General features: G+C 49.0%; 1 protein-coding gene across 1 annotated transcript in view; it reads right to left on the bottom strand.

Moving 5' to 3' along the window:
- The window catches only part of LOC8053248 (CUB and sushi domain-containing protein 1), a 168,662-nt gene that overhangs the window by 21,870 nt on the left and 118,958 nt on the right, over positions 1 to 27,834 (bottom strand). Inside the window, exon 2 of the mRNA XM_042286846.1 lies at positions 5,191 to 5,367. Coding sequence (XP_042142780.1) covers positions 5,191 to 5,367 — 177 coding nt within the window. The remainder of the gene's footprint in view (positions 1 to 5,190; positions 5,368 to 27,834) is intronic.

Raw genomic sequence — 27,834 nt, forward strand, 5'->3', positions numbered from 1 at the left:
GAGGTTTAGACAGCCGGGAGTCGGCTCATATTAAAAATGGCGTTTCCGCTCCCGATGGGCAATTCGGTCGGAGCAGCGCTGCTGCTAACCTGCACTCTTTCCTGCTCGCAGATCTCGAGCGCTCCATTTGGAGCGCGCATATTCCGCTCGCAGGTCTGGTTCGACTTGGTCATCTTCCGCTCGTAGACCTCTGGCAGCCTTCGTGGAGCGCCTCCAACACCGCCGAACTGATCCGCGGGATTTCAGAGATCCAAACGGAAGTTGACAGAGCGCGCTACGCCATTTCCTGTCCCTCGGCGGTGGCGCATGCGCGACGAGGTCGGTGGGCCGACCGGCCGCGCCGTCGACGGTCGAGCTGCTCGGATGCATCGGTTGTTTACGCGGGATTGCGACGGCTCGAACGCTTCTACCTCGCGCAGAAAAGGGATGGAAAGCCGGCAGCGTGACAATTCGGAAGCGCTCACATCTCTGATCGTGAGACGAAGAACGAGAAAAAGAAGGACAGAACATCGGGAGGAGGCAGGCGCAAGGTTAGGCCTGTTCATTTGGCCGCCACTGATCGTTGACTTTTTTGACACTGCATGCCGCCGGCATTTTCTCGTGCAACAAAGCAAGAACCGATTAGTCAACGACCGTGATGGCTCGTTACTTCTCCGTTTATTAAAGTCGTATACCAGAAGTCGTATACCAGCAATCTGGACTCCACCGAAGGCAATCGCTGTGCGTGCCTTGCCGCTTCGCGGCGGCTGAAAGGCACCTCACGGTGCCGGGCGTCTTCCTCGTTACTTGTGACATGGGCTCCGTGGTATTTCGCCCGGCCCGTGTTATTTGTGCAGCTAAGCAGTGACAGTTGTCCCCGGTCGCCGGAAAGATCAGTCGGCTGAAGCCAACGTTACTAAAACACTCAGTTGGGAAACTCGCCGTCGAAACCTGGGCCGCTGGCGTCCACCGAGACCGAGCTAAATGCGACAACAGCGCCACTCTTTACCATTTGTCTGTACTGTGGTCACCTTGAGCTTTTTGAAAGCCTATTTTTGCGTAAAAACAAACGAAAAAGACACTTTTTGTATGAAATTTATTGGAGTTTAGTACCAAATCATGGACGCGTGATGTTTTTATCATATATAGTTCGCGAGGTTTTGCGGAACAATTAATATTGTTTTTATACAACCATGCCTCAGCGGGCCTTTCAGGTAGCGCGTCCAGACCTAGGTGGATTTTAACTTCAGATGTTGAACGCGGCGCGTCCGCCGGGGAGACGGGGGTGGCACCCCTGTAACCTCTACCGCTGTATCTGTTCTTAAAGCCAAAATAGAAGTCACGTGCAGTTTCTCGAGTGGCCGCTGCGGAAGAAATGGTGGCGTTGTGTTCGTCATTAGCTCGGTGCTCGGAGACGGATTGGGGCCACTTTTTGAAAGCTGTCTCTATGGGAGTTTCCCAACTGAGTGTTTTAGTAACGTTGGCTGAAGCGTTGGTGGGCTCGTCAAGTTCGAGCAGCGGCCATTTTGAACGGCCGAGGGGAGAGCGGGGGGTCGCTCCAAAAAGGCGAGTTCATCTTCCTCTCGCCGATTCGGACCGGGTCCCACGGAAAGGAATCTTGCCTCCCTCGCGGATTTTGGAAAACGCTACAGATCTGCGAGTGGAATTCATCGCAAGTAAAAAAAGGAGGAAAAAGGTAGCAACGGCGCGTTTTCCTCCCTTTTACCGACGTGCCTTCTCCAGGCGGACGGGAGTATATATATCTGTATATGACGATGAGGTTGCCTAAGGCGCAACCTAGGCGTGGCAAATATACAAAAGGGGAGCGCGGTGACGCCCCCCCCCCCCTATTTTTTTTAATTTTTTTTTTTTTTTGTGATGGCGCCTTAGGAGATTTGGTTAGGTCGCCCACCCCGGCCGGCCCTCCCGACTCAGCACGGCGAGGAATATATAGTGATAAATAAAGACGCCAAGTGCTGCTTTACAAAACAACTAACTATATCTTCGGAATCACCGGCCCTTACCCTTTCGGTATGCTATTTAGTACCACGAAATTGAAAATAATTATTGTAAAATCCGGAAAAAAAAATAAAAGAAGTCCAAACACCTTCAAACCTACCCGCGCTTCTCAGTGCCGTGACGTCAGTGGAAGGCAGGCTTGCAGGTCGAGCGGGCAATCTAAAATGCATGCGACTATGCCGAGCATTTGTTTCGCGCTCCTGCGCGGGTACTGAGTTTCCAAAGCATTCACTCGACACCACGAAACTGCTCTAATAGCCGATTCACACGACGGACCAAATCGCGATTTTCGTCCGCGGACCGTGTACCACGTGACCGGCACGTCACCGATTCCTGCGATCCGCGCCTCCTCCGCGGAGGCGCGGACTGATAAAGTCGAGCGCCTTTTTCACTCGCGGACGTTTGGCGGCAGACTGACTTGGAAAGCATTTAGTCTGGCAACGGTACATGGTTTTCTTGGTATTTTGCTTATGGTCGTTCAAAACAAAAATGGCGCGTCGTTGCGTTTTGTGCGTTTGTTGGTTCATTTTGTCGTACGATTCTTGGTTCCACGCGTGAGAGAAACTCCAGAAACTTTGTCCGGCTGACGCGACGCAGGTTCCGGTGCTCCTCCGGGTCCGTGTCAAGAAGCTCCCGTCAAAACTCGTCTAGCGCGCCGCGATAATTCTTGCACGTCCAATCAGGATTTCACCGAGCAAGCCCTCTCTTGTGGATGTGGTGTGCTTGAGTGTTGTGCACGAGCGCGGAGTGTGTGAAGGCATCTCCAAACGCCCCTCCGCGAGCCGAGAAGTTCGTCGCGTCTACGCCGAAGCTTTCTCGGGCAGGATCATGCCTGTGTCACTGTCATGCTTTGGGTTAGTAAAGTTAGTGGCGCTTCGCGCGAAGCCTGTCCCGGTGTTTTGTTCTCGATCTGTACGTAGCAGCGGCGTACGATTCTTTATCGCGGTAGCAACCGTCGATTTCTCTCTTGGACAACGGTGCTACTGTGCGATGTTGGAGTTTCGCGGCACTGTGGGGTGCGAACAGGTTCGGTCCGTCCTCACTGGCGTCTGCTCGTCGTCTCCCTCGTGTGGATGCGCCTGGGAGACGGACGAACCGCGGATATGTCGTCACGTGATCAATTCGTCCGCGGATCAGTCCGTCGTGTGAATCGGCTATAATCAGTTGGGAACGAAGTCTACAGTCCAAAGAGTTAAACGCTTGCCTTCCGCTGACGTCACTTTTTCATTGTTGCCAGTAGTGACTTTCCGTTTGAAAAATACGGTGAGGACCAAAATTAAAAATCCACTATCTTCGCGAAAAAAGGAAAAAAGAAAGGCTCGAGATACACCTATGGACTTTTATGAGTTGTGAATGCGAAAGCATGGACATCATTAGGGAGTTTTCGTAGATTGTTTTCGCCATCTTACAACGCACTCCGGAGCCCGCTACGATACCCGGAACTCTACAGTCCAGGCCATATCGAATCGCAGGCGCAGCGGTGGCTTCTTCGTTGCGGAGGTCTTAGCGGAGGTGGAAACGCGGTCTACGAAAGCTCCCTAATAGGGAGTTTTCGTAGACCGCGCTACCCCCTCCGCTAAGCGTTCCGCAACGAAGAAGTCGCTACTGCGCCTGCGCGCCGATAGCCTTGACTGTGGACTTCCCGCTATCGTAGCGGATTGCGGAGGGCCTTGCGGGACGGCGAAAACGATCTACGAAAACTCCCTATTCTTCCGCTCCGTTCTGCCGGCGAGGAGAGAGCGACGCTCTGACCTTGGACGCTTCGTGTTGGCGCTGCGTGTCCGGCCAATGGGAGCCCCCGTCGACGCGCGCCAGCCAATGGGAGCGAAGCCCAAAATCCATCAGCTTTATTCCGCTGCTTTGGGATCGGGGAATTTAAGTGCCGTTGTCAGGCTTTTCGCGTGCTTTCATAGCTGGGAGCTGGCTTCACTTGGACAAAGGATTTAAGGTGCCGTCTGGCGCGGCTTCAAAGCTGATGACGTCGGCTCGTTCCATGAGACAGTTAATGCCTTCGCATAAAAAAAAAAAATTCTGGTCCAATATCTGGGTTACTATATGAGCGATATTTGTTGGTGTTCAATGGGTTAAAACAGCGCAAAAAGACAAAGGATCAGTAATCGGGAGGTTGACGAAGCTTGCTTTATTGCCAACCATGACGCCGGCATGCATGCCAGGCACGTTGCCAAGGGGGGGGGGGGGAGGGCCCATGGGGCTCGGCCCCCCCCCCCCCCCCCCCGAATACTCCCTTTTTGCTGGGAACTTCTCTCCCCCTCCCTCTCATACAGCATTTTGTCATGGGCGGGTATCCTACCTACCTACCTACCTACCTACCTACCCCCCCCCCCCCCCCCCCCCCCCCGCCCCGAAACAATATCCTGGCTACGTGCCTGATGCATGCATAAGTGTTCCGTCACTTGCCCTGGTTAGTGATGAGATAAATTTTATCTGAAAGGCGGGTAAATACGCGTAGCCGCGTATCGGCCTGATGGAAAGATGACGTGTTATCGGGTCGATTGCTCGCATGTTTATCTCCTCTCAAGTTTACTCGCTGAATGGCGAGAAGTAAAAATTCAGATGTAAGTCAGCCCTGGTGTCTGCGTGTTTCCTTCTACTTCTCCTTCGTCTTTTTGCGCTCTTTTAACCCATTCAATATGACGATCAATCAACTCACCCAACTTTGCACTTTGCTGGTGTGTTTAGCAAATTTTCAGGCATGTTGGGGACTAATACAAAACGCGCCGAAATATCCCTTTAACAATTCGTTTTTTATTCTGCTTTCTGTATCTGGTTTGGCAGTTTGGTTTGTCTCAAGAGATAAGAAGAGGCGCATTATGGCCAGCATACTGGTGACGGCGAGCGTCCTTGCGCGTCGTTTTGACGAGAGGGCAGGATCTGGTTTCTTGCAAAGCAACGCAGCAACGCCAGGCCCGCATGGCGACTTCCGTCCAAACACCGGATCGGAAGTGCACCCACCGTGGCGTGACCTAAGCGATTCCTTTGGGCGCCGGCGGTGCGCGCTTTGCTAACGCAACCCTCGATCTCTTTCGTGATATTTGCCTGACGGGAGAAAAGTGTGTCGGGCAAGACAAGGCTCCAAGCGTCATCATCGTGAGCGTCGCTGCCTCAGAACAAGCGACGCTGAGTGGCGCCTTCCGGTCGGCGTATTTGCCGGTCGGGGATACGACGACGTACCGCAGACGGGCAGGGCGCCGGACCAGGTCCCGTTGGCGAGGCATCCCCTCGAGGACTGTCCGAGCAGGTTGAAGCCGCTGTCGCACGAGTAGGCCACCTGCTGCCCTTCTTCGTACGAGTCCCGGATCAGGCTGATGCGGCCATAGGCCGGGCGACCCGGGTAGCCGCACTTGAGACCTGCGAGGCACAAGCGCTCTCTCAGAGCGCTGCAAAGATTCCGACCGACTAGCCTCCTTAGAAGATACTTCCGATCGTTCTATTCGCGCAGCAACAAATCATGTCCACCACACCCCGAGTCTACGATAGGGAGAACGACACGCGAGCCTTATGCGTCGTGACGTCCCTTCCTAATCTCGGGGTCTGTCAAGTTCAAGCATCACCGTGTGCACCCTAACATTCGGATCATGTCCACTGGATATCTAATGTCACAATGGTGCCGCATCTGAGGCTATTCGCGAGCCTAAAAGAATGCCACTGGAGGACATCCACCGGAGACCTCGGAAACATGTTCGAGTGCTATGGGCGTTCGGCTAGTACAGCTGACTATTCCCCGGCTATCGGGCAATTCATTAGCCGTACGTACTCGGCACGTAATGAGGCGCGATCAAGCGAGGAATGTGACGTCACGATCCTCAGGTGAGAATGAGGGGAAGCGCTTCTCTCCTCCTCGCTTCGGTTCGCTCGAGGGGACGAACACGAGACGGAATGAGAATCGGTGTCGTGAGACGTTTTGTCAGCCTTGTTCAATCGTGCACTTTCCCAAAAATACGGCCATCAGTTAGAGATATCGCAGTATGAGTGATGTTTTTGGGTCTTGCAGCGTCCCACCTATCGCTCCAGCCTTGTTTTGTGAGCTAAAAATTTCGGTTCAGCATCCCTTTGAGTCAGAAATCGTACAGGCCATCGAAACAAGTACAGATCGAAACGCGAGTTACATTTGATCTTCGGAGACGAAACTGATCGATGGGCACTAGCGATTGATTATATTTATAAAATAATAAAAAAAAAAGAAAAAGAACAGTCTCGCGTTAATTCACAACACAGTGCCATCATTAGCTGCGACGCATCACAGCGAAGACGTTGGGCGTCGCGTTCATGCACCGTGGGGTGCGCCAACAAAAGCGTTCGGCACGAAATAGACATCTGACCATTTTGTGCCGAACACTTTTTTTTTGTTCCGGAGCGCGAGAGGGCGCGCCTCCCGGCATAAGTTCTTGGCATTGACGGTTCTACAACGTCATTTTGTTATCGGCTATTTATCCTTCCAGAGAGCGCGTGCAGGTGGGGCATCGGGTACTGCAAAACCCCTAAGTATACACCTTTCCATAAAAGCGCATTAGGGCGCTTTCATTGCTGTGTTTGTCTGTCGTGCACGCGCCCTTTCTGGCTAGCGCCGGCTGGACTGGGATTTAGCACGTGTGGACTGGGATTTTTGTAAACAGTGGAAACGTCCACAGACCTTTCCAGAAAAGAGCGTGTGGCCGGTGCCATTTTGAGTGTTCGTGCGTATGGCGAGTGCTTTGCTGGCTTTCCGAAGGGACGAACACGCACGTGCTGAGCTGTGAAGATCGCACGCTGGACTGTGATTTTGTAAACATTGGAAAGGTCTATAGAGTGGGTTCTTAGCGTATTATTTTACATTCTCAAGTGAAATGCATCGTACATTGGGGTTCCTTTTTACTGTCAAAATATAACAATAAAGAAGAAAAAAAAAAAAAAAGGGGGGGGGGGGGGGGGGGGGCGTAGGTCAGGGGCAACGCCTCCGCCTCGCAGGCAGCGGACTCAGGTTCGATTCCCACGGGCGACAGACCCTCTTTTTCGAAGGTTTGGCAACATGGGCGACGGACGTCCTACAACGCCAGCTACAGCATCCACAACGGACGTCAATCCCAGTGGCGAGAAGTGGCCAGAACAGCTATGCGTGTGTGTAACATTTGTCGTAGTGCCGAACCAAAATTTGGATTTGGCAAAATAAGGCCGCAGAAGCGTTAACCGGGACGCGAACCCCAAAACATCACTCGTACATCGATATCTCAAACGGATGGCCGTATTTTCGGAAAAGAAGGGCGCGATCAAGGAGGAATTTGGCGACATGGTAACTGAGTCTACTTGCTTTAAAGGGGCAGTCAAGTGGTTTTTGAGTTCGTGTTTTGATAATGACAGCTCAATTTAGACGCCTTAAGTATCCCTAAAAACCAAAAAGTATGATCATACGGTGATTATTTCTTTAATAAAAATGTAATTGAAGGCCGCCAAACCTCGGATCCATCCGAAAACGAAACCACTCTCATTGGTCGTCGCACGCTTATCAAAAGGATCTCGGGCCAATGGCGTTGGACGACGTTCCGTCGCGCAGTGATCCCGAGGTAGCCGCATCGGCCGAACCTCTTTGTCATTCGAGCTTTGATCATGGCGGAGTTCTCTACGCTCGAGGACCTGACGCCGTTAGAGGTTGAAGTTCTTCGGCGGACAGCCGACCTGGGGATGATTTCCTATGACGCCACTCCGACGTGCGATGTGGACGATAGCAGCGCTTCGGAGTCATGTTCGGGTTCCGAGGACGACGAAACGCAGACCTTTTCGGGCGTTCTTCGATTTGCGGTTGGGGCAAGTCGTAACCAAACCAACGTTTGACATCGCAGCGTTACCTCTGGTACGTGATATCAAACGATGTCGCCACGTTGACTTTCGCCTCGGGAGAACGGGGGAAAGGCTGGTTCAGACATGTGCAACGAGCGCGTACCTACGACTGCGTCCGTTGCAACCGGAACGACCGCACTGCGCCGCGCGTACACACACGTGTAACCAACAAGCGCAGCGGGTCGTGAGCACGGCGACCGCTTCTGTACGCCGCCGTCAGCTGTGTCAGCGGCCCCTCTAAAAAGGGGACGCACTGCTACTCAATGCCGTAACAGAATATAGACATACAGTTTTCTAGTCTAAAGCTTTATTATTTTTTCTTGATAGGCTTGCAGGGTACAGCGAATGAACAAAAATTAAAAAAAAAAGATGCAGCGCCGTCTTGGATGATCACGACTCTAATACACTACATTGCAATAGTACAAATATCGCCACACGCCTTTTCTACGATTATAAAAGACAATGTAATCTTAGCAGCGATATAGCAACGTAGAAATATGATTTCGTGATCAGATAGACGTTGCGAGCGTTCAGGATTGCTAACACTAATCACTTTTCTCCGGTGATGAAAACGCGTGAAAATTCGTATCCTTTATACGGTACGCGCCAGTAATACCTTGAACTTGAGCACACGCATGAAATGCGCCAAATCAGAAATCCGGGCGACGTTCGAGGACACAAATGCTTAGGAAGCACCACTGTAGTCGAAGTAAGCAAACACGACGGCACGGGCGTTTCTGCTATCTTGAGAGTGCCGCCACGACATCGCCGCACGAGTAGGCGGATGTTCCCTTCTAGTACGTGCTGGGTTATCATAGCGAAACACGACGAAAATTCACAGTCAAGGATAGCGCTTTTACGCGGAACGATGAGCTTTCACCAGGCCGTCATTCCGACGATCACCACCGACGCCACGTTTGCGGATAGAAGGAGCCGGCCGGGCCGCGACCGGCGCGACCGGCCTGCAACGCGCGGAGATACGTGCGCTTCCGCGCATCCCTGGGGAACGGGAAATTCACCTCCCGCGGAGAAAGACAAGGAGAAAACGTAGTCCCTTGTTTGTGAAACGATAATTGCGCTATCGCGTATTCTAAACTAGAAATATTTTACGTCTTGTGAAATTATCATGCACAACATATTTAAATGAACTGAAAATTGTTTTTTTAGCGAAACTTTAAAAAAGACCGCCAAAATTTTCAAACATACGATAATTTCATTGGTCCTCGCACGTACAGAAAAGAGTCCGCACTTATTCTATTCCTGCGTGATTAATAGGCGTTTCTGCCTTCTAAAACTGAAGATACTCATTCACTGACACTTCCTTAACACCATCGCACCAAAAAGTAGCTTCTCCAAAAACCGCTTGAGTGTCCCTTTAACTTCAGTTGCGAATGTCACGTCACGATTCTCTTGGAAGAGTTGAGAAAGAGGGAGCTGCCTCGCATCTCTCTTCCTCGCTTCGGTCCACCTGCTCGAAGGGACGAAGCGCGGAGGAGAGGGAGGGACAATCGCGACGTCACATGTCTCGTTGGCCTTGTTCAATCCAGGCACTTCTTTTGCAAAAATATGGCCATTCAGTGATTTTCGTACACACCCCCCTTGTTTTTCTGAAGGCACGCCCTTAATTCGCAACGACTCCTCTATTCTGAATGCCTGCCCCCCCTCCCCCTAATTTCAATTCCCGGGGAAACCCCTGCGGCGATCCGTTAGAGATATCGCAGTATGAGTGATGTTTTGGGGTTTTGCAGCGTCCCGCCCATCGCTCCAGCCTTGTTTTCTGAGCTCCGAATTTTGGTTCAGTATCAACGGTGGGGTAGAGACACAAGAGGTCCCGATCGGTGGTTCCGATGAACCCATAACGCTGGCGAGGTGTGCCTACATAGCTAATTTCTAGTGTACTTTGCGGGAAAACACGGGAATCGTGCATTGTATGAAAATAAATGAAGTTGAAAAGCGCTCGAGCAATATCAACTCGTCGCGGGAAAACGTGTACAGTCGTCGTCAAACTTATACGGAACATTTGTAAAATATTGAATGCAGAAAAAAAAAAAAAAATGAGAGAACTGCGCATATGTATGTGAACTGAAGGTATGCTAGGGACATAGTGGGACACAAAGAGAAATAGCTTAGGGCTAGCGCCAGTTATGCACGCACACATAGAAAAAAATAAATTAAATAGAACGAGCCAAGATTAGGCTTAGCATGTGTTCCAGATAAGTTTGCTGAGCACTGTACACGCCCGTCCTTCCGTCTGCTTGGTTTTTCTCACGGAATAAAAGGAGGCGACATACCGGCTCGAGCCAGCCAAGCATGAAAATTCCGAGGGAATAGAACTACTGGTCCTACTTCAGGTTTTTTCCTACCCTACTTGTCCGGATGTTGCAGTGCCTTAATGAGGCTCTCTGCCACTTCCACGAGAAGGCCGTGCGGATACCCTCTCGCCCTCTTCGATCAAATGGTCTATTGCACTGTCTCCGGGGTCATTCGAATGGGGGGGCCAGAGTGTCGAACCGGAACCGAGCAGTTACTTTTGGCCGAACCGAAACTGAACCGAAACCTTCGCCACCATCTCATAACTGAACCGGGAAAAAATATATATATATAAAACGGTAACTTGTTCAAAACAGGTCACGGTATTTTTTCTTTCTTTTTGTTAGTACTAATACAAAATGGAATTTCAGAATAAAAAAACTTGGCAGCTATACACTCCGTGCGGGAACTATAGGGGGCGCTTTGAAAAACGCGCGCAGCGCCGCTAGCGGAGGAGCTGGCGTTCGACTGCGAGGCGCGTTCAGCAGCCTGCGGCGCCTTTTCGCATGCCAAGCTGTGGCGGCGTAAGCGCGCACGGGCGAAACTTTTGCTTTTTGAGCCGATAAGTTGAGGGTGACGTTGCATGAGTACTGGGGTAGACCTAAGAAGGGCATCTAGCTGTTCTCCACTTCTTATGTATTGAGTTTGAGTCGTTATTAGGGGTAATTTCTCTAGTTGCGGCCGAATTCCGAAAAACAAGACGGCCGCCACCTTGATTGCTCTGGGTGGGAAATTTATTTCGCTCGTCGCTGTAAACCTAGGACTGCTGGAACGATGATATTTGGAGGCGAGTGAGATGTTCACTAAGTTTGTGCACGAAGAGTGCCAAGTTTCTTTAAGACAGCAGGTGTGAAAGTTAGGTTTCTAATGAATAAAGAAACAAAGCTGTACGGGATATCCATTATTCGACCAAAAATGTTGTGTTATAGCGGGCTGTGTAAAGCGCAGATTTGGGCACACAGGTGCTTGGTCTTGACAGTAACATGACACAGCATTCATTATATAAAAAAAAAAAAGGTGGCATAGGGAAACCAGGTGAAAATTTGGTTTTGGGCGGCGTAACTCAATGGGAACCGGTTTTGACAATGAAAAGGCTGTCAAGAGAATATCACTGGTCGGGGGAGGTAAAGACTTTAGAGGTAGGAAGGGACTAGTGGACTGTACTTCCAATTGAAACAACTTTACGAAAGGTGTTTCCAAAGCCGAGAAAACAAAGTTGTCGGCCAAAACACGGTTTGGCCGCCAAGGGCTTTTGCGGTCTACTGTTGTGTAATAACCTGTTGTGCGAGGTGCTGATTTTCGGCACACAGGTATTTTGACATGACCGTCACTTGGCACAACACTTATTATAACAAAAAGAGTTGGCATAACGAAACCAGGTGGAAATTTAGTTTGGGCGGCGTAACTAAATGGGAACTGGCTTTGACCGTCAAAGGCTGTCAGATAATACCACTCATCGTGGGAGGTGCACACTTTACAGGTAGGAAGGGACCAGTGGACGGTAATTTCAGTTCGAACCACTTTGCAATAGGTGGCTCTAAAGCCGAGAAAAAAAAATTGTTGTCTACAGAACTCGGGGTGTCAGCGTTTCCACATCCAAAAGGAGGCTGATCAAGAAAGAAAGCACACCAGATTAACTTCCATACTCAAGCGTTGATTCTCCAGTGATTCCGAGTTTCATTGTTGTTTTCTTTAGATTTATATTTGTCACTTTTTTTACCGTTCGAATTTTTCTTCATGAAGTACAGATTGCGTGCAATACTTGTCCGGAAATATCATCGACACGGACGATGGGGACGAAACTTCTTAGGAGGGCATTCCTCCAACGAAATTGGCACTGCATACCCGCGAGTGTGGGATGGCGTTTCAGTTCGTCCCATCGGCGCTAACATATGTAGGCGTTACTGGTACGAAAACAAACGCAGAGCGCAAAGCGGAAGTGTAGCTAGAACATGTCAGCCGTGCCGACACAGTGGCAGACATGATCGGGAGACCAAATTTCTCGCGTCGTACGGCATGGCTACATCGTTGTCGCTTTTCCACAAAACATCGGCGAGGTGAAAAACTGTGAAACTTTGTCTCCACGAGATACGACGCATAACTATTGAAGCACTTAATGACGCAGCACAGGCAGCAAGCACTTCATGCTGTGAACTCAGCGCAACCGCACCACTCCGACTTCAATGCGTACCAACGTACGCGGCGTGGTTTCGGTTTCGTTTTCTCTGGGGTACTCACTGCCTACCTTCGGTACCGGCCGCGCGGCGGCGCGCCAGTCGCGTCGCACGGAGTGTATACTGCTATGTATTCATCAAATCGCTACATATACAGAATATACTTCTTCCAAAATCGAAGCGCCCCATCGCGGCGAAATACCACGCAGTGCACTCTAACTAGGGATGCCGCGAACCACCCTAGGTTCGAATTCGAAAGGTTTCGATATTTTCGAACCGAGCTGATGTTCGATTTCGAAAAGTTTCGATATTTTCGACCGTAGGGAGGTTCGAATTCGAAAAATTCGCAACTTTCCAAAATCGTGGGGTTCGAATTCGAAAAGTTCGAAGCTTTCACGGTTTCTAAAAGTTCGGTTTCGATTATTTCGAATATTTGTTTATTTGAGGTTCGATAAATTCGAACTTTTCTAATTTGAAATTCGAGATATTCGAATCTTTCGAATTTCTTTGGATCTAAAATTCGAACGGTTCGAATTTTTAAAGATATAAAGGTCGATCAATTCGAAGATTTCGAATTTCTACATAAAGTTCGAAAAGGTCGAAGGTTTCAATTCTCTTTTAATGCTGAACTCAAAAAAAAAAAAAAAAAAGAAAACTTCGCAGGTTTCCGATTTCTTTGAAGTCCAAGTGCGCAAAGTTCGAAGTCCGGTTTTCATGTTCCGCCACAGTTTCAGTTTCAAATAACGTTTTCACGCCTCACTGGTTTTCCCGAAATCAGGTTTAGAAAAGTTCGGGTGTGATATTTAGACTGCGCGAAGTTGGTCAGGCAATTAAATGAGACGACGAGTGCCCCGGACGTGCTGGAATATTCGCCAGTGCAGTGACGTGTAACAATAAATCAGTAATTGTGACCGCCAGCTCGGGGTGGTCATTAACGTGCATCACGAAGTAGTGATCCTACGAACGCACTGTTTAACGATACTTATCCAGTTCGAAACGGCCAGGGGCAGGTAGGCGGTTGAGGTTCAGAAAAACCTTGAAGTGATCTGGCAAACTGCCCCCCTACCCCCTTGCACGCTGGTAGCAGTCCGATCGAACGCCGCCCGAGTGACGCTGGCATATGCAAAGTTTAGTTTGTACATGATGCAAAATCCTGAGACTGGGAATGAAATTTGAAAGAAAAAGTGTAAGACAGAAAAAAGGGGACAGGACAACGTCTCAAACTCAACTCAGCTGAAAACTCGGCTCAGGACAACGTCTCAAACTCAACTCAGCTGAAAACTCGGCTCAGGACAACGTCTCAAACTCAACTCAACTGAGTTTGAGACGTTGTCCTGTCCCCCCCCCCCCCCCCCCCCCCCCCCCCCTTTTTTTTTTCCTACACTATTTCTTGCGAATTTCATTCCCAGTCTCGGGATTTTGCATCATGATCAACATACACCAGCCCGCCTGCACCTTGACAATTGTTTTGTTTGTAATTGCTTTGGAGGTATATTTTCTGGGGCGGAAGAAACGCAGAGCAAAAAGCACAGAAGCTGACGCAACTTGAGGTCGAGGAGCGTTCTACCATACCAGTGACGTCGGAAGAGGAAAAACGGGGGGGGGGGGGGGGGGGGGGGGGGGGGAGGAGGAGGAGGAGGAGGAGGAGGAGGGGGGAGCTCCAGTCTCTCCCCCCCCCCCCCTCCCAGATATTTCGGACTGTTAAAGAAAACAATACGGTGAAAGAGGGCATGGTCGAGCTTATTTTAATCTGAAATTATTTATGCATACGTATAGCTATACTGTCGCTCTTCACTCCATAAAAGATCGCGTAGATGGTCATTGTTAAGGCCGGTTCTCACATGCAGCGAAGCGCTGATGTAACGCTGCTCACGTGCCGTCCGGTACTTATCGTATGCCATGAGCAACAGTTTTGATGGTGCGATACAAAGGTGGTGAACGCTCCCGTCGGCGCGTGCTTAGCACGAGGTCAGCGCTATGCTTGTTGCGCTCCGCTACATGTGTGGACAGGCATTTAGAAACTCGTTGTCAGGAGGCTCGTCACATGCTCGGTGGCTCGAAAGTTCAAAGCTATGTCTTTTCGACCTAAATAACTGTGCCATTGGTAAAAGATAATAAATAAATATACATAACAATAAATGAAAAAATAAAAAGCTGGAGAAAAAAAAAAAAAAAAACTACCAAGAACCCATTGGAAGTGTTGTATTCTTTCATATCAAGGGGCCCAGAACTATGAGACAAGTTTCTCCTACCAAAATATGTACAGGCCAAAAGAAACACGTCCCAAAAACGTAAAATGAGAAAAAAAAAAAAAAATTATGACGCGCTGAATTTGAACAATTTTAGAAATCTTCCCCCATCAGTTAATTTATTCCTCAACGTGAAAAAAACAATAAATACATTATTTTGTATTCTCAAGATGGTAATGATATGTACTGTCTCTGGTGTTAATTTGAATGCGATACCCAAACAATGTAGGCGAAAAAAATCACCAAGTTCAGGGCATAATTGTCGGAGGTACATGTTTGGATATTTATTCGAAACTTGACTTGAACAATAATAATCATATCTTAAGACGACACTCACCTAGGCTATATATAGATCATTCTTAAAAAGTTTAACATCTTTACCATAAATAGCTTCGGCTATAGCGCGCTTGAAATATGGCACAAATGACAATTATCAAAAACCCGTCGTCCTTCCTCTCTCCTTCGGGAATCTATTTTTTTAAAACGAAGCATGCCAGACGATTGAAATGAACGGCATTGTCTTTCGCAAGGAATGCGTCACCCCATGCAAAATTGCGAGAAAAAAAAAAGAATTACGAATCTACCTCACTGCTTGAATCCAAATGAAACCGCCCGCCAATCTTTCGAAGTTCGACGAACTTTTGACTTCTCAGGAATCGAGAGTTCGACAATTTTCGATTTCTTTAGATTAATAAGGTCGAAAGTTCGAAAATTATCGAATTTCTTAGTGCAAGAAAATCGAAAGTTCGAAAATCATCGAATTTTTTAGTCTGTCAAGTTCGAAAGTTCGTCAAGCATCGAATTTTGCAGCGTAATAAGTTCGAAAATTCGAAAAGCGTCGAGCTTCTTAGTTTAGTAAGTTCGAAACTGCGACTCCCGTCGAATTTCTCGAGATGGAAAGTTCGAAATATTTCGAACCTTTCGAACCGCTTGATTTGATCATCGAACTTCGATTCGAAAAAAGTTCGCGGCATCCCTACTAAGAACTATGGTTGGTTACTCAGTTTCGGTTTCGTTTGAGCAGTTTCATTTCACGCCATCAGGCTGTGACCGAATGCGCTGCTTGCGTTTTCGATTGCTTGACTTTTCAAAAGTCAAGTAATCGAACGTAATCGGCGAACGGTGCGACAAACGTCAAGTAATCGGCGAGCGGTGCGACATTCTTCACGCAAGTGCTCGACTTTTATTTTCTTAAAACGGGTTGTATGTGCGAATGTGCCCATACGATTGGCAGGACAACTTTACGTGTATAAGCGATGTCGAATATTGGTGGAATGCAAGCGGGTGGGGACTTCCCTTTATGCAGTGCTGCGGGTTAGTACAGATGAGAGATAGGGAGTGTGTTCGATTTCAGCTTTTCAAAGAGTTTTACCTCGCATACTCGGTTATGTTCAGAAAAACGGCAATTGCAAACAAGTTCGTCTATGGACGTACAAAACAAACAAACTTCCTGACCAGCAACACTAATGTCAAGTTGCGAGCTCGATGTGTGCACACTTCTTGGTTGTTTCAGCGTGTTGACTCGTGAACAAGCAAGATCCCCGAGCTTCGCAGCGTCGAGATTCCCAGCACTGGCTCGTTCGCATACGTCGAAACGCCAACAGAAAGGCTCGAGTACAAAAATACAACAAGCATGTGTGAAGACAAGTTATACGTCGCGGGCTCGTGCTAATGCTTCGAGGTCTGGCCATTTAGGTTTGTTTAGAGACCACAAATGACGCTCTCAAAACACGAGATACGCTCTGTGTATAATCTCTTGTCGATGTGTCGATCGAAACCGAAACCATGCCACTCTCTTCCCTGGCCAACTATTCCCAAAGTGCAACGCGCACAGTGTCGCATGCAGGGGTTTGTGGAAGTAGTCTATTGCAATATGTCAGAAATTGTGGGTTCACTTTGCGCTCTTGTATTTGCACTTTGCTTAAACAAGTGTCCCGTTGTCACGTGACGTGCACGGTGTCAAGTATGGTGCCTGGAACGCGTCTCCTTCTAGTGTGTTTACGCGTCCAAAAAAGTGGTCCCCCAATTTCCGCCTGACGACGTCATACAAGTGTCAGGCTGTCGCCGGTCGCGATCCTGGCGGTGTCCCAGCAGCGGTGGTGTGTGTGGCAGGCGCCTGTTCTGCTCCCGGTCGCTCCCTAGTGGGGCAGTCCACGGGAGCTTCGGCAGACACAAGTTGGGACGCCGAGACGAAAGCGACACTCACGTTCGCTCGTGCTTTACGCCAGCATTACTACGACCAACCGCCAGGATCGCGACATCCGACAGCAGAACACTCCGGTGTCTGTGACGTCTTTTGGTGCCGCTTCGGACAACTTTTGATGTATGGGCGGGATAGGACGCTGAACACACCAGCCGGCGACGCGTTTCAGGCAGCATAGTATAGAGACATGTTGTCAAATAAAGTCACGTAACGTGGCCCCGTGACGTAGCCGCGTGGCTCACCGCGTTGACTTAAATTGAGAACGTCACTAGATTTATTAGCGTTGTCAACACCGTGACGTCACATGACATCAGAACTTCGCACCGCAAGTCACGTTGCACCCTATCGTACTCGACTGTCACGAGCCCGAGTCGAGTGCCCGAGTTCAGGACAGTCAGCATCTCTAAACACTCGCGTAACCAGTCGTGTTCAATTGAAGATGAGAACGGCCCAACTCTACCAATGTCTTAAGGCGCGTTCACACTCTTGCAACCGAGTACGACCGAGAAAGACTTCTTGGGACCGGATGCACTGAGCGGAGCTGGTCCTAAGAGATCGCAAGAGGCTTAAAAACCGGTTTGGTCTCTCTCGGTCGCACTCGGTTGCAAGAGTGTGAACGGGCCTTTAAGCTCAGCCCATGCTCCAGAGCTGCGCTCATACGAATGCGACGGTAGCGCTTGAAAGGGAACCAATCGCACTCGCTCTCTGCTTCTTCCGTTTCTACCCAACCACAACCGTCATATCTCAATTCCATGTGCTACGATCGGATCCATGCATCCGCGGCTTATGCTTTGCCAACCCCAGCGCATGATTATGCTGAACGCTGACGTATATACAATTAGCGTCAGTTCACGTGGACACTTATTCTTATTGCGAGTTGAGGAGGGGAAAGCTGTTCCTTTCCTTAATTTTTCTGCGTCTGCCATTGCACGGAGAGGAAATCTAACCTGTGTTTTTGCAAGTTATCGACGCCAGGGATTAATTCTTAGTGGTATTTACTGAAAAAAAAAAGAAAGAAAGAAATGTTACACGACCCATTTTGCACGTACATATCATTGAGGCCCCCCAAACATGTTTTCGTTGTTGCTGAACTGCCTCAGATAGTTGTCCCTGAGGATCAAAGCATTGGGAAGACTAAATGTGACGTATTAATACGACGTTAAATAGAACTAGAGCCGTGTACAAAAGCAACACACGACGAAAAAAGAAAATCGTAGTAGCCTTAAAGGGGCCCTGCAGTGACTTTTTTACTGGTTTTTAATTTGCACTAAACCTGAGCGTACTGAACGTACTAACTTAGTCCATCTTTTCTTCTCTAAAATTTCGCTTTATTTTAAAAGTTATAGGCAACTTAGAATTACAAAAACAACCAAAAAATAACCTCCTTCATGACGTCGTAGGTCCTGGCTTGAGTGGCCTCCAACTAGAGGAGGAGTAGTGAGCTCATCAAGCGCACGCGGCTGCCGCACTCCGTGTCGACGGCTCGAGAGGGCGCCATTAAAGCACGTGTTGGATAGGCTGTATGAAGCGGGTGGCCAGGGCAGCTCGCATTGCATTTGCTGCGCGACTAAAAACTAATTCGGCATAACACTTCATTGGTCGCAAACGACAGCAAACACGGGGTAAAGATCAGTTCAGAACGGGAGCCACTTCGCGCTGACGCACCGCCAAATGGCCAAATCGCCAGCAGGGCCCGCGCCGAAGGCCTTCGGAACGCTCGGAACCGTTCGGATTCTTGAGCCGGTATTAGCCCCGAGAAGTTCGCGTGGCGCCCCCTTACGGCGAACCGGGGTTACGTCACGGCGAGGAGAGAATTTTTCCCCGACTCGGCCCGCTCGCCCTGTGGAGGCTGTGACGACGCTAGCTGACGGCGCGCTCGTTCCTATTTAATTTTTTTGGCGTGTTTTTCTTAGGAAGTGTACATTTTTATTTGAACCTTTATTGAGGTACGGCCTGCAGCTACAGGCGAAGCTTCAACAAACATTTTAAACATGGTTGACAGGGCAGGCAACGCATGAATCACAGCTGGTATATGAAAATAAAGAAATATGGCCACAATTGCAGGAGCGTCACTATAGATTTACATCTCGCACAATAAATGCTGCTGATGGTCTGAATGAATTGGCAGGTTATGTATACTATTTTTTTTGTATCTCTGTTTTTAAACAAGATCGCCGAAGCAGAAAAGCTGCATGCTGCTCGAGCAACATGTTAAATACAGTCTGGGCCATCAAGAAAACATCACAAGTAAGACAGCCCAAATGCAGGAGCAAAGTAAAAAAAACAAAAAAAAACAAAAAAACAACAAAAAAAACAAGAAACATTTATTATACACAGTGCTTGCATTTGACCTTTCATGGATTCGGATAGTATTTCAATGGACTACACGGGTGGTATTTGTGGACTTGTTTATATCAACCCTCAAGTAATGTATAACAAACGTAAGCGAAGGTGTCTAGCTCGTTATTAGCCCCTTAAGCCCTAAAATTGAGATGTTACTTAAATCGAATTGTCCTGAAGTTAAAATACCAGAAGCTTTTCTCACGCAGACTATCGCCCTTCACAGGTTCCACATTTTCTGCTACTAGTGCTGCATCTTCCACTGGACAGACGTTCGAATGCTTGCTTTTACTCCTGTTTTCCTCTGTTGTCAGAGAGTCCAGCTGTAGGGTGTTTGGAGGCTGAGGAAGCTTTTGGGGACCTGCAGCAGTGTCTCTTTTAATTGGAAATAACAATTCAGACTAAACGGTGTATTTTCGGAATAGGCTGGAATAAAGAATGTCAGGAAAGAGTATAAACATTCCATATTACGGAAATATTGCCGTGCATAGTTTGGCAGTCAATACATATCATACAGACAGCTGGGGGCAATTCGGCCGTTTTTGCTGCTACCATACAAACTAATTTCCAGTAAGTGTGCAGCTTCTAAGAAATATGCCTGCATACGTGTATAAACTATATAATTAATTCACGAAGAAGCTACATTTATGTAAAACAACCCTGTTCCACGAGCACTTCAAAGAAAACATCTGCGAACCAGCGCATGCAGAGTGGCAGCGCAGAGTCAGGGTCGCGAGCTAATTTGCCGACCACCCAAAGGCCCATGATATAAATGCCACTTCAAATGCATTGAAAGCGGGATGTAATATCGTCTTAAATCATAAACGTGCAAGGAACAGAATTCCAGCGTCTCAAACGCTTGCGCCATCGCTTCACCGACCTCTCGCAAGATTGCCTTGTGTCGTGTGGACGGACGGGGAGGTTCATCGGCGGAATCGCCTCCGCCGATAGCTTTCGGGATTTGTAACGCAATTTTAAAGGTAAAAGGGACAAGCAGGCTTATAAAATGTACGGAAGCACGTCAATATCGGCCTAACTCAACTTCTTGCATACCAGGTAAACGAAGTGCAGCTCCACGAAGAGCTTGCGGCACACAACGCCAAACCAGGAAACCGGTGCTGGGAGGCGAGCCGATGCGAGATCGCGGAGCGGAGTACTCGCCCTGACGTCACAGTACACCTCACCCAATCCGGGTGCGGCGACCGCAGCGACGCTTGTGCTCGCTTTCGGGGCTAATACGATCACAGCGCCGCCGCGTACATCCGGGACCTTTCTACGCTCCTCGTTCGTCGTAGCCTCATCCCACTAGCCTTTTCTAGTATGCGCCGTTTTTTTTTTCGCCGCTTGGTGGCGGGTAGAGCCACTAAATGAGCTGCGCTTAGAGTATCGGCACTCCGTTCCCCGGCATTGTTGTGGGCGCCGCCATTTTGGCTCGTATGCAGAGCAGACGCAACTGCCGATCGTCATGATTAAAAAATGAGACTTCCTCAGCATTAGGATTCGGTGTTATGAAGGTCACGCGATATTGCTTTGCTCTGTTACGAACTGTTTATACATTTGTGGGGGGCGGAAAAGCGTTTCCTGTGATTTCAGATAAAGCTTCAGATAACTGGCAACCATGATTTTAAGACACAATATGGCCAAGTGTCGTTAGTCTGAAGCGTAGCTTATTTAGTGGCACTAGTGGCGGGTATGTCGACGTACTTTCTAAACTGCATTTGTTTCTTTTCTGATCTAAAATGGTGAACAAAAACTACTTTCATACATAATTGAAACGGTTCGCGGCACTTATATTTTGTATCTCGACTAAAAAAAAGCTCTTTGCGGCTTTGACCAGTGGCAAGCCCAGGACCAAAGACGTCACATTTTGCGCGCTCTCGGTACCGCGGGTCGCCCTCGTCGGTGGAGGAGGTTTCCGTATAGTCCGGTTAAAATATGACGCACTGATATTTAATTACTCTCTCCGTGCCCGCTGGCTTGCCCGAACCCCAAGAGACGCGGAAACGGCAAAAAAGGTAGACGCTTAAATATGATTGCAGGGCCCGGGGGGACCGCAGAACGTTGCCAACCGCTCCCAGACTCACAGGAGTGCCATTCTCAAAATCTCCCCAAGCTTTAGCCAATTCTGAATTTTGTTTGAACTTCACAGTTTTTGGGTGCAAAATCAAGGCGATGGAGGACTACTGTTTACGAGTGACACAAAGATAAGTGTGGAACTTAAACCCCAAAGGTAGAGGGAGCAACTAAGAAAGGAAAGGGGGGAGGGGTAGGTTTAAGAACACACTGTGTTGCAAATCTTCCTCTTTCCCGCATCTTGGGCACAGACCAGAAAGTCTGGCCCCCCAAAAAAGCTTTTTTTTTTTTTTTTGTGCAAAATTACGCTTGCTATACTTCGTTTCAGCTTCTGCCCGAGCGCAGCCAAAGCTACGTGTGGCCAGAGTCAATCACACGTCAGCACGGGTCACGCGATCTCGCCTGTATATCACTCCGCTGCGCCGCTGGTCGTCCCCGCCGCCTGCGCTCGCCGAGTGTTTCGTCTGCTATGGGTGTATCAACGGTATCGTCTGCTACAGGTTTAAGAAGTGTTGTTTGCAGACCGGTGGTGGTGCTGCGTTTCCATAGGAGCTAAGCCCATGCACAGCTGCTGCAAAGTGTCTATAGCAGTTTCGCGTTGATATTGTAGAAAAACACGACTTTGAACGGGACGAAAAGAAGGAGAAAAGAAGACGAGGAATGCTCCAATGAACCTGACGGACATGAGCTCTGCCCGCGGACTCGCGTGATGTGTACGGTCGGACTTGAATAAGAACTGCCACCGGCCATCCCCAGAGCCATCTGGGGATGCGAAGGTCGGCAAGGGCGGACCGCAGACCAAACGGAATATGAAACGTCGGTTCGAGGAGGCGAAGGAAAACGATGACGAGACGGAGTGACGCAGTCTCCGGGGAAAGAAGCCCAACAATAACACACGCGAAATCAACCCTCTCCGTCTCAAATGGAAAATTGAGTTGCGTTTTAGTTTTAAGAAAATGAAAAAAAAAAAAAAAAAAGAGAGCAAAAGTAACGTTTTGGTTAAATTCACGAACAGATATATATGGCAGCGAAATAAAGCGTTAGAGCGCAGGACTGAAGCGCAGAGCTGTACACTGAGGGTCAAAAACAAGTGCACGTCAAAACCGAATGTAATCTTCGCCTCTCGAAGCGGTATTTCACGAAGTTTCCAGTTCATGCAAGCTGATGCCCAAATCGGGGTGTCAGAGAAGAACGGTTTTATATTTTGGCTGTGGCAACTGCGAAAAAGAACTTGGAATTTACCATGCTGCCTTTTAACCCGAGACTGGGATAGGTGGAGGAAAATGTTTTCGCCTTCTGCCCCAGTCTCAGGTTAAAGAACATAGTGTAAAAAATAACCATTCGAGGAAATGTAGCGACACACGTCACAAAATGCGTTTCTGCTAACACATTTGATATCCTGTCTCGTCTGCCAAACCATATCATACAGCCGCAAACTGTATTGCGGCAATTAAGCTGAAATAATTTTCGCTACAAGTGACATGGTCTGATTTGAAAACGTCAAATCGACTGCGACAGGACTCAATGCATCAAAAGGATAAAAGAAGCAGGAAATCTTTTACGGCTTATCGTTTCCTTTCGATTCGTATTTTTACCAACATGCTCCTACATAAATTTCGAATCTTAATTGTTTTTGAACGTTGCGAGTTGCAGTCTTCTTACCTCGTGTAATCGTCTTTACTAAAAAAAAAAAAAAAAAAAGCTTTTTACAGCAACTTTTTTGCACTGACGCAGCACGATTTGAAAATGAATAAAATAATTTATTTTCAATTTTGGGTGAGCAATCGTCCCTCGCAATATTTTGTCACCGATGGAAGAGAGGCCCAACGGCGCATGCGCGTCAGATCTGCAAGAACGGCGGTCGCTTCCACGATGCTTGGATAGAAAAGAGTGTACCATCGCGATTCGCCAGCGATCTCCGCGCTTCCCTGCGCCCCGTTGTTCGGGACCACCATAAGCTGCGTAGCGAGTTTTACGACAGTGGGAAATGCCGGACATTTTGAAGATTTGGGGATTTCTTGCTGGACGCGGTACACGAGCCCTCAATGCGGGACAGTCCCGGAAGTCCCGGGACGGGTGGTTTCTCTTACTAGCCTAAAGGCCCGTTCACACTCTTGCGACTGCTTGCGACCTCTTAAACCTGGGTTCCTTAAAACTTCTTAAACCAGAGAACACACTGGCGCCATCTATTGGGAAGCAGTGTAACTCGGCGGTCCGGCATATTTTTTTTTTATTTCTCGCGCAATATCCTTTCTTTTTTGGCTCGAAAAGCTTTTGTCAATGTTATAAACGAGCCTTTCTATGGGTATTACGCACATTTGACCTCGGAAATCCCGCAAAACCTTCGCTTTTGTGAAATGCAGTTCTAGGGTCACCGCATAGATGGCGCCACAATGTCAGTGTGTTCCCTCATTCTAGAAACATTTAAGAAGTTGTAAGAGATCGCGTCTCTCTCAGTCGTACTCGGTCGCAAGAGTGTGAACGGGCCTCAACCGCGAGTCGAGACGTCACAGCCGAGTCAATCCAAGAGCAAATCCAGGGGTGAGGGGCGGGCGTACCTCTCCGCGCGGGTCAAAAGAGCGGGACTTTCAAATGTGGAGAGGTTCTGACTCCGATTAAATTACGCCCTGTGGCGTAAATATTGCCAAAACATTTTTTTTTTTTTTTTGCGGAAGATTTGTTTTGTGACATGCTTGTCCCAATTAGGCTGTTTAGAAAGACACCTTTTTTTCCTTTGTAGTTACCCTTTAATGATTTTTTTCTTCTGTAGTTCTAGCGTGAAACAGCTGGATCATCCATATTGTGGCATAGAAAAACATATTATGGGAACTTTGCGTTGCGTGTGTTGTTTGTTTATTTATCAGTTGGCTTACACGTAGGTATTTTCGTTTCTGTGTATCAGTCATCCCCGAAGCGTTTGCCGAGAAATGTAGCATACAAAAGAGGGGCAACAGAACGCTCTAAAAGTCACTGCAAAGCGGATTGTTTTCTGACGTAATAATGCAACAATAGAAATCGTAACATTTTTACATTATGCACTTTCTCCAGTAACGACGCGAGACGAAGCGGCACTCCGCGGCATTTTCGTACCGTCCTTCGTGCATCGTAGAAGTGCCCCGGTCAGGAAAGCAAATGAGAAGTTGATTGTTTAGACACACCGCGACGTCGGTTTGCCTGTGCGACGCGGATTCACGCTACATACGTAAGATATGCCCAGTGCAGTACGACCGCTTACTTGCGGTGTTTAAGGTCCAGCACGAAGAAACATTAACACGACCGCACTATACGCTCTTCCAGATCGCGCAGGGGCGGCGATTGAGACCTTCTGTAGCGCGCACTGAGCGAGCCCAAAGTACACGGACCTCCTTGAACGACAACACGAACGTTGACCCGCTAACCCGGGCACTGGATTGTCAGCCACCTTTGACAGTGGCAGTTGCCGACCGCGGTGTAAACAATGGACCGAAGCAGCGGGAAAACGGGTGAGACAGCCATTGAGCACACCGAGGTGCGGTTGCAGCGAGCGCAGCAGCGACGTGGTCGCCGACAGGCGGGCGTCATTGGAGCCCGGTGCGTGTTGTCGGCGCAACCGGTCGATGTCAAGGGCCCTCTTGCCCCAGATTCCGAGCACGCCTCCGTAGTATACACAACGGGTCCGCCCTCTCGCCGCTGCTGCTGCTGCCAACAATATGAGGCAACGTCGCTTTCTTTCCCAAGGGTGCGACGACGCCGTGTCACCGTGTCACCGTGCACTCCACCGTGCCTCTGCTCGGGACGATCGCGATGCAGGGTCCCGAGATATCCACAGGCTGGAACAGCAACATCGGAAGAAGGAGGAAAAGCGAAAAGTGAAGGTCGGTCGGGGCTGCGTCTGGAACACCGGCTGTTTGGGAGAAAAGGGAACCGCGTTTTTCCCAGTCTCTGCCCAAATGTGGCGTTGGCGTACCAAACGACACTTACCGTTTTATATTTATGTAACGATAAGCGATTTTTGCAAACTTCTCTCGAGGACACGGGGTCCGTTTCGGGTGGCCCGGTTGGACTTTCTGAAAATCGCGTGGTGCTTTTGAATGAGGTAATGGTAAGTTTTGAAACTTGGTTCCGACCGCTACTGGTGTACATTTGGGTGAATACTTGGGCGGTTCATCCTTGGGCATGGCGGCATTAAGCGTCGTCTAACCTCTCGTCTTCTTTGTGCAGATCTTGCTGGGCCGACTGTAGGTCCCACTGTTTCTTCGAGGCAGGAAGTGCACTGCCACTATTCCCCACCGCGTGCCGTCACCGTTGCCAGTTTTGCCAGCGTGCCTCGGCAACCTTTCGCGGCTGGACTTGGACGACTACGGATTGGATGACGCCAGGAGCATCAAAAGCGCCATCTGGAACCCACCCTACAAAGTCCCAATACAGCCTTCTGCGCCCAAAAAGCCATAAATGCGACGGAAGATTTCATGGACAAGTCGGGACTCGCCCTCTCACGGGGAAAAGCAGCATACATTCCAGTGCGAGGAAACGGGAGGCGGTTCCCCAGCAGCGAGGTGACACTGGCAGGGACAATAATCAAACAGGTGCGCGAGTAATGTTTTCTGGCACTTATCCTTACCAACCGACTAAAGGTGGGCCCAGGCCGTGAAATCAACGACTCAGGCGTGCAGACCGGCCGCAAATACAATTCTTCGCATGATTTGGGCCTCCTGGGGTTGCTCGGAATGAACAATTGCAGCTGCCCGTGCAGCATCGGTAACTTCTAGGAGTCCAGCTGTGTAGGCTACCATACATGACGCCCTCACAAACTGACACGAAGAAGCTGGAGCGGCTACATTGAGGTGTACTACGCGGGGCAATGGGGAGAGCCTCAGCATAACGAGACGCGTAAGGCGACAGGCTAAGGGAAGACAACTGCACCAGCTTGCGAGACTAGCTTCTACCACCCCAGGCAGATGGTTTCTAAAACGATTGCAAGAACGGAAGGAGACAGAGTGGAGTATCGTAATGGAGGAATTTTTCGTCGTGGCGGCACCGCTGCCGTCAGCAATAGAGAACGCTGGGACGTAGCAGAAATTATAGGGGACATCCGGATGGACAACCTCGGGTGCAAAAAAGACCGACCAGCTCTGCTAGCCAAGAGAGCAGTAAAGGATCACCTGGGGATGAAGCACGCCGGGAAGCTAGAGATCGAGACGGACGGGTCGGTAGACCGGTCGAGAACCTCGAGCAGCTGCGACGTTCCAAGTTCCAAAGGAAGGGATGGAGTGGACCGGAGAACTGCGAAAGGCAGCGTCCTCAATGACAGCGGAGCTAGTGGTCATAGACAGAGTCCCGCAAGCAGCCTTGGGGCTGCCATTAGAGCAGATAGTCGTCCTCAGAGACTCCAAGCGCGCCCTTCGGACATTGGGGAACGTCGGCAAGAAGTGCGGTCAGTGCCCTAAGGGCAGAAGACACAACGGTATGTTTCCAGAGCTTATTGTAAACCAATTATCGTAAACCAGAGCTGGACGTCATGCTTCTTTTACATGATTATATGCAAAATTATCTTAAAGATCGCATACTTCTTTGAGTGATTTCAATCTACCTGATTTTAACTGTAGTAATGTAGACGGCTGGGCGAGTTGGTATGGATTGAACATGGTTACAGTTGCGCACAAAAGAACAGCGTCACGACAAGGACAAATGGACAGGGTCTACGTGTTCATCTTCTCTGTCCCTATCCTTTTGTGTGATATTAACTGGCTTATTCTTCAGTGTGACTGAGCATGCTCAGATCTGCACTTTTAGAGCGCAGCTCTTAGGCGCCCGTTTCCGGCTTGAGCGGCGTCGCGGTCGCCGTCGCCGTAACCGCGCGTTGCCTTATGGGATATTTCTCACATGACATCACGCGTGACGTCACACGGCGCCTAAATTTAGCGGGAATATTCCTCCCTCGATCTAGCAAAAAAAATTTCCTCGCTAAATTTGTCGGAAAAATTTCCCAGTTAAATCAAGCAGAAAAAATCCCCCGTTTTATTTCGCAGAAAACTTTCCCCGCTAGATCTAACGGTAAAAATTCCCCGCTAAATTTAGCTAAACAAATTTTCTTGCTAAATTTATCAGAAACAATTCCCCGCTAAATTTAGTTAAAAATTTCCCCGCTAAATCTAGCGGAAAAATTCCCCGCTTAATTTAGCAGGGAATTTACCGAAAATTTCCTACTAAATGTGAGGGACGCAGGAGAGGAAGAGGGGCATAACCTCCCCTCCTCCTCCTCAAGAGCTGCGCTCTAATTCGGTATTACAGAGAATTGTGAAGGTCTTTATTTTTTTTATATTTTTTTAATGTGATTTTTTCATGGCTTTCTGAAGATTCGCCCAAGAAATTCTGGAACCATGTGTTGGACCTCTTGACACAAATTGGACCTTTTGACTCGTTGGACCTCTTGACTCGGCTGTCACGTGGCTATTGGACCTCTTGGCTTGTTGGACCTCTTGACCATAAGCGAGACTTGGGGGGGGGGGGGGGGGGGCATCGGGGCTCGTGCCCTCCCCCCCCCCCCCCCCCCTGGTGAGATCCGGGTAGAACAGAGCACCCCCCCCCCCCCCCCCCCCCGGGGGCCCGGGCCATGATCCTTACCGAGACGCTGTTTACGTGCCATGTAACGAGCTTCTAGTAGTGGCATGTAAAC

This window comes from Ixodes scapularis, unplaced genomic scaffold, assembly GCF_016920785.2.
Source record: "Ixodes scapularis isolate PalLabHiFi unplaced genomic scaffold, ASM1692078v2 PGA_scaffold8__174_contigs__length_109621045, whole genome shotgun sequence".
In the NCBI taxonomy this organism is placed as follows: domain Eukaryota; kingdom Metazoa; phylum Arthropoda; class Arachnida; order Ixodida; family Ixodidae; genus Ixodes; species Ixodes scapularis.